General features: G+C 36.5%; 1 protein-coding gene across 1 annotated transcript in view; it reads left to right on the top strand.

Annotated features, from left to right (window-relative positions):
* Positions 1-1,967: 1,967 nt before the first annotated feature.
* mmel1 (membrane metallo-endopeptidase-like 1) overlaps positions 1,968-7,822 on the top strand; it is a 28,732-nt gene continuing 22,877 nt past the window's right edge. Inside the window, exons 1-7 of the mRNA XM_082155819.1 lie at positions 1,968-2,138; positions 4,194-4,358; positions 4,986-5,015; positions 5,444-5,506; positions 5,596-5,757; positions 5,846-5,926; positions 6,407-6,502. Of these exons, the coding sequence (XP_082011945.1) occupies positions 4,202-4,358; positions 4,986-5,015; positions 5,444-5,506; positions 5,596-5,757; positions 5,846-5,926; positions 6,407-6,502 (589 nt within the window). The 5' untranslated portion in view covers positions 1,968-2,138; positions 4,194-4,201. The remainder of the gene's footprint in view (positions 2,139-4,193; positions 4,359-4,985; positions 5,016-5,443; positions 5,507-5,595; positions 5,758-5,845; positions 5,927-6,406; positions 6,503-7,822) is intronic.

Raw genomic sequence — 7,822 nt, 5'->3', positions numbered from 1 at the left:
TAAATGAGGTTTCTGCTGATGAACTAATATTTATTGCAATGATATTTGGTTTTCTGAGTAATGCTTGTTCTTTTATGAGCCTGGTTGTTAAATAATACAATAATGCATATAACATTTTTTTTTTTTACTGTGACAGATTTGAATTGTTCAAAAATTAACAATTTGATGCTTATCGCTTTTTATTAATATTATATTTTTTTATTATGTGTTCAGATTTGCACAATTCTGGTGTGTAATTCCCACTTTTCACAATCCAATCCAGGTCCCGTCCCACTTTTTTTTTCTTTCAGTTGAATGTGACGTTTCATTTAGAAATGCATCATAATGTGAATGGTAATTCACGTTGATTTTAATTTTTAAAGGTGAAGTGTGTAAATTCTGCACCATATTTCTGTCCTAAAATGTAAATGATTAGTGCATAGGCAAGCATAATTTTAATGGGTTTGTTCATATCAGTAAAGGAATAGTTCACTGTCATAATTTACTCTCCCTCAAGTTGTTTCTTTCTTCTGCTGAACACAAAAGAAGATATTTTGAAGAATGTCGGTCACCAAACATTTGTTTTGTTTTCTTCCTACTAGGGAAGTCAATGGGGTCCATCAACTGTATGGTTACCGAAATTCTTCAAAATATCTTCTTTTGTGTTCAGCTGAAGAAAGAAACTCATACAGGTTTGAAACAACTTGAGGGTGAGTAAATAATGACAGAATTTTCATTTTAAAGTGAACTATTCCTTTAAGTACTATGCTTACTTTAGCAGGCAGCACTAAACTGAATACATTTGGAAATAATAAAAAAATATATTTTTATGCAGAACTGAGCATAGACACACTCATCTTGTTTCTATATCCATCTAAACCTGCGTAGAGATCACCCTGCAGAAGTTCATCGTCTTTAATGGACGACCGTAATTACCAGCCATTCACCCATGTTCCCTATTGTGAGCTAAAGGTTGTTCTCATTCTATTCTGGTCTCTAGCATTTATCCCTCGACTTGTGTTATGATGGGCTAACTGATATGGACAGCTGGGCAGTTCTGCACCAGTGCTGATCGTCGCCACCGGTGGCTCTCGCTTTCTCTAATATCAGCTAATTACAGTGGTTAATCAGGCTGGTAATGAGTATGGGCATCATGCCATTTCAATCTGACACCGGTGGGAGTGAAGCTCACTTCCCTGCCAAGCTGATGTCAGTTCCTGCCAGCTCCCCGACTGCGCTGCGGTCCTCAGTCCACCTGGCCTGTGAATAATGAGAGGCCAGCGGACATTAACCTGCGCTGCTCTTCCAGATTTGGACTACCTCTGTTTAACAGGTGCTGTGAGGTGAAATAAAGAGGCTAATTAAAAAAAAAAAAAGAAGTTTTTATTCTGGTTCACTGTAATACTATTAACAAACCTATTGAAGTGTTTGAATTCAACAAATTCTAAGTGTTAAACATTGGCTCATATGTCACACACACACACACACACACACACACACACACACACACACACACACACACACACACACACACACACACACACACACACACACACACACACACACACACACACGTGTTTTCATGTATTATGGGGACTTTTCATAATGATTTTTATGCTGTACAATCTATATCTTCTGTCCCCTTACACCAACCCTACCCATCACACAAAACTTTTTGCATGTTTACATTTTCAAAAAACACTTAGTATGATTTGTTAGCTGTTTTCCTCATGAGGACGCAACATTTTGGACAAAGATTTTGGATATTGCCATCTTGGGACATTATGTTCCCATAATGTAGGGTTTACCAGGCCACACAAACACACACACACACACACATATATATATTACTGATAACTGACCCTCCTCTGAAAGCTCCTCTTGATTTCTCCTAAAAACACCCATCATCAGGCACAAGCGTCTCTCGATCGCCCCTCCTCCTTTACATCCCTCCTTCTCTCTCTCTCTTCCTCTGCATTTTCCTCACTCACTCAGTCAGTCAGTCAGAGGAACATCAGAACAGACAGCTTCCCCGACACCCAGCTGTCGGACGCTGCTTCATTTCACCACACACCAGCTCTGGGTGCAAACTCAGAAGGGGTGTTTGTGAAATTGAAAGGCGTCCTAACAGGGCAAACAAGGACCCCATCATCAGAGAGGTACGGACGCTTCACATTCTACGGCATGAGGGTGTTTTGTGTTGGAACTGAAGGGAACAGTTTTTGTGTAGTTTACAGGTGGAGTTAAGTGCTGAGATGATGGATGCCAACAGCTGTTTGTAAAAGGACTTTAATTAATGATTCACTGATTTTGCACATCAATTATTGAGTTATTGTTTAGAGTCATGCAGATTCTTTTATTGTGCTGCTTTCTGGTTTTTCTTGACTAGATTGTTTGATTAAAGGCATTTCTGCAGGGGACTCTACGGCTATAAGCCATCATTTACTCTCACAGCTAATTTTCCTAATGCATTGCACACATGCAGATGAGCTGTGCTTACAAGTGCTTCCCATGATAAATACTAATTGGACGCATGACAGTTAAAATGAAATGAATGTGACATGCTGTACTTCTTTTAAAACGTATCACTACTATTAGTACAGTTTTTATGATGTCTAATTGCAATTGACAGATAACTTGCAGAAAAGCTAAACTTATATATGGCCATTTTATTGATGTGGGCAGATGTTTAGGACTGTATACACAATGTGTAATACTATATGGTTAACACTTTACAATAAGGCTAATTAGTTAATGTATTAACTGACATGAACATCTAACAATGAGGAATACATTTGTTACAGTATTAATCTTTGTTATTGTTAATAAAAATCCAGCTGTTCATTGTTTGTTCAAGGTAGTTAACTAATGAACCTTATTGTAAAGTGTTACCAAATATATTAAAAATACAAATGTGATTCTAATGATTTTTCCCATATCGTAGTTTAATGCAAATGGTCTCTTCAATGATATAGTACGTACACATACACACTGTCAGGAGACATGTATTTGTGTGTTTTTATCAATATGGATTATTACAATCAAAAAGCACACAGATCATTTTTACCTTGTGCATTGCTGAGAGCTTTAAAACAAATGTGACTAAAAATGCAATAGAAAAGCAACTAATTTCCGTGAGACTTTTTTCTGTGATTATTGTTTTGCCTTAAGACATCAAATGAGTCCGGAAATTAAAAAATTTGCAGGAAATTTATCAGCACTTTCCAGCTTCCAAGACAGAAAAAGTGCTGATGCTGTCATGAGGCAAAAACTCTTTTCTAAAACCACAGATCACATACGTTTCATGATGTGGTTGAAGACACCCCGAGAATGGTTCATATTACCCTTGTTTGGATCTAGCCGTCATTAAAAATTAAACACAACAAAGCTGTTGCTGTTGTTTTGAGTGCATTATTATTACAAAAATATAACCATCAATAGATCAACTACATTAACTTTTATCAGCTACATTAACTGCCTCATGTTTTGATTGCCTCATGTCTTTAAGTCAATTTAAGTCCATTTACTTTCTTAATATGCATTCTTGGTCCTATTGTTAACGATTCACCATTGCAGGTTATTCAAAAGAAAGAAAGAAAAAAGACTAGTGAAAAAACTGGTATTGTTATAGCAAACGCGCATTCATATTCAGATTCGCACCATTCTGATGTAGCCTAATGTACGATGGCCGAGAAGTACAAAACAAATCACAATTCCGAAAACAAAATAGTTTTTAGTCTTTCCATTGCGTTTATAAATGTGTTATTTTGTTTTCGGATTTGTGGTTTGTTTTGCACTTCTCGGCCACCGTACTACCTCCCTCTTTTCACAATCCAATCAATCGATGCAAATCATGCATTAAATCACCCGCCTCACATTTTTGTACTCAATGTGTCGTTTCATTTAGGAATAATATTATATTATCAAAGTAAATGCATACTATGTAATATATATAGCCTAGTGTAATCGTCATAAAATTATTTATATATATTAAAAAAGTCAAAGACTGGGAAAAGTAATTGAAATTCGTGGGTCAAACTGTGTATTTCTAGTCATGTGTCTATCACGTGTCGTCCTAATTCTCTGTGAAATCTCTGAACGGGTCTCTTAATCAGTAGCAGCCACCGCATTACTGTTTCTTTGGAGGTAAAAGTGTAAAGCAGGATCCTCTGATGCTCCACCTGTGGCACCTCGGCCCTCTCTCTATTCCACAGCTCCAAGAATGGGAAAATCAGAGAGCCAAATGGACATCATGGAGAAAAGCACTAAACCGAGGAAGCATCGCTGGACTGTGGTGGAGATCGGACTGTCAGTTATTGTTCTTCTGATGAGCTGTGCTCTGGCTGGACTCATAGTGCTCTACACTTCAGCTCTGAGAGGTGGGAACGCGTCACACTCATGTTCAAAACACTCAGAAAACACAACAGACATGCTCACGATCTTTGTTAGAAATATCCCGCGTTTAGTTATTTACAGCCCACGTGGAGCATCTCGGTGAAACCTTTCTTTTGAAGAACTTCCTTGAAAACCAGAATGAAAAAAAAAGTTTTAATTAATGAATTTATATAAAAATTGTATGATTGTTTTTGTATATTTATTTATTTATTTATATAATATTATTTTATTTAATATATATATATTTTTAGAAATGATATATTACATAATATATTATATATATATATATATATATATATATATATATATATATATATATATAATGTATATATCAAAAGGTACTGTATGTTTCATATATATATTATTTTATTTAATATATATTTAAAAAAATATATATTACATAATATATTATATAATAATGTATATATCAAAAGGTACTGTGTTATATATATACTTATATACGCAACTTACGTGTATAGAGTTATCATATAATGATATCTCGGAAATTTTCACATAAATATAAAATGTAGAATTAGCCAAAAGCTTCTATCAAATGGTTCTCACATCCAATTATATTCTTTAAGATCTTGCATTTTCTTTTTATATTTCAGAGCGTTTTAACCTAAATGAATCGTCAAAAGGTAAAGTATGCTGTTAAGTTGATCATAAATATTATTATCTGATTTTTATCCACACCGTTCATTTAAATCTGCTATTTTTTATTTTCTTTGAGTTTTGCCCTGCCATAAATTCTGTATAATCACTCCATATACTGTACAATATATTTGCACATAGTATACATGTACTACACATATGCACTACTATTAACAATTGAAACCAACCACAGTGTCAGGTTTACAAAATGTATTTCTCAGGGCTAATTTTGGTAAGTGAGCGAACAACTGAAGCTTTATTTCAATAAATTGCATTATATTACATGCTAGCCTGCAGTGTTAAGCTGAAGCAATAAGCTCTGACTATAGAGCTGGACTTTTGAGTGGATTAAGTCACATGATCTCAGTCAGACATTAACCTCATTTGTGTTGTATATCTCACCACATCACAATAGGGCTGAAATATCCATCAAAAGCTGACAGCAATGTCTGTACAACCCCACAGTGCGTCACTGCCGGTAATGTCTGAAAGCTTTCCTTTTATATACCATGTCCAAACTTATATTCTAGATCTGAAATCATTTCTTGATTCATGTCAATGCCACAGCGGCCCGACTGCTCCAGAACATGGACCCCAGCGTGGAGCCGTGCCAGAACTTCTATCAGTACGCATGTGGAGGCTGGATCGAGCGGCACGTCATTCCCGAAACCAGCTCACTCCACAGCGTGTTCAATATCCTGAGAGACGAGCTGGAGATCGTGCTCAAGGGTGGGTTACGTCAGCTTCACACAAACACCATGAGTGTTATTTCTTTTAAACAGCTTCGTCTTGTTGGTGCTGATTCATTATCTCACAGGAGTTCTGGAGATGGAAAGTAAGGACGACAGAGAGGCCTTCAAGAAAGCCAAAACGCTCTACAGCTCATGCATGAACGAGAGTGAGTTATGATTTATCACTACTTGTAAAAAATAGGAATGATTTCATATATATTTAGAGAAATGTAACACACTGAATTAAACGTGTTATTTTGCACTAGAAAGACTGAAATAGTATTTTCATGTAAAATCGTTTTATTTACAACTTCGAAAACGAATTATTTTACACGTATAGTGTGCAATTCCATAAATCATTGCAGACGACATGATGGAGTTTCATGACATTCTCATTTGTATGTGTTTGTGATTAAACTATTTTATACTGTAAATCAATGTTTTCTATATTGCAATGCCATTTTTGAATCTGCTACATTTTTAGCAATGCTTTATGGGATGAGTTCAAATGGCTTTGAATTAAACACTGTAATGTTATGATGAATCTCAAAGCTGGTTAGTTTCAGGGTTATTATAGTTGACTAAAACTATGACTTTTAAAAAAGATTTGAACCGACTTGTCCTCGTCTCTCTGCTTCCCCCTGCAGTTCTGATAGAGCAGCGCGACTCGCAGCCTCTTCTCGGGCTCATTGACAGTATTGGCGACTGGCCCGTGGCCTCTGAGGTCTGGAACGGCACATCAGGTACTGGAGATAGCGCAGGCCGTCTCTAATTCACTCGCGCAGAGAATGGCAGCATCTTGAGCTTATCTAAATGGGATAAATGCAAGCGCTCCAGCCGTGCTGTCGCTGGGTGTAGATAAGGCGCTGGACTGATGGGAAAGTCCAGTGGTTTCACAGAGCAGTGGCCGTCATGCTCATCTGTCATGTGTAGAGGGAGATAGAGCCCCGTCGAGGAGGGTGAGGGGACGAGACAGTGACCCGCCGTGATTATTGGCACTGTGCCTCATTATAGACCTTGAGAGAGGGCAGAATGATTAAATGTAATAGAAGAAAATCGCTGGAATTGAATCTACATATGCATTCATCTACCCAAACACACACTCTGGCCTTTGCTGACAGATTTATTATGTGTCTTTAAAGCAATGGACAGGTAATTAATGCTGGTTTTAATGCCACTGGAGACGTTTAACCAGAACTGGCCTTTGGAAAACCAGCCTGTAATTATGTTTTACTGCATCTACTAGTATCCGTGTGATTGTGCAAACAAAGGGCAATTTGGTACACTGGGTTTTATTATAGGTAATTTTTACAATAGTTTCTTCCCAGAATTTTGAATAAAAGAGAAATTGACCAGTGATGATGTGCATTGCAGTCATTTGGCATCATTTTTTGGTTATTAAAGTCTTTGAAACAGTGTTTGCAACTTATTTTTACTTCCATAATGTGATGCATTTATATGTGAAACAAAAAAAAAATGTAGGACCTGATTGTGTCCATTGGGAATGAACTGGATTGTGAAATGGAGAATGGAGCCACAAATGAGAAAGCTGGCCGAAAAGTTAAAGTCGTTTCAGAGAAACATATATTTGTTTTCATTGGAAAACCTGCACTGATGAATCACATGCAAGAAAAGTGTATTTATATGATTTCATGATCCCTTAAAATGCAATTTTCTTTCCCGTTTTGATTTATTTCCTAATGAAAAAGAAAGTCGAGGCTGGACAGATTGAGAGGATTGTTCTTTTTAGTGAAATATGTGACGAAAATGCATTTGATCTTAGCATTTATTTTCCTTGTCAAAGTATTAAACTGGCAGTTCATTTCATTGCATTATCAAAAGACTAATGGTGCTTTAAAATGAATATAAAACAACACAGCACGGAAAAGAACGGGTTTCTTAAACTATTAAAAAGCAGTGCAGTTGGATGCAAAATGCATTCTGTGTATGCATCAACCAGCCCTACTTTATTGAAGTAATGATGCATTGACATGGATCTTGCAGTTCAGTAAGTGAGTCCTTTTCTTGATTCAGTTGCCATGCTGACAGATTCATTCAGTGAA

This window comes from Leuciscus leuciscus (genome assembly GCF_965113295.1).
Source record: "Leuciscus leuciscus genome assembly, chromosome: 23".
NCBI lineage: Eukaryota > Metazoa > Chordata > Actinopteri > Cypriniformes > Leuciscidae > Leuciscus > Leuciscus leuciscus.
Note: the sequence above shows the minus strand (reverse complement) of the source record. Positions and strands in the feature narration are given on the sequence as shown.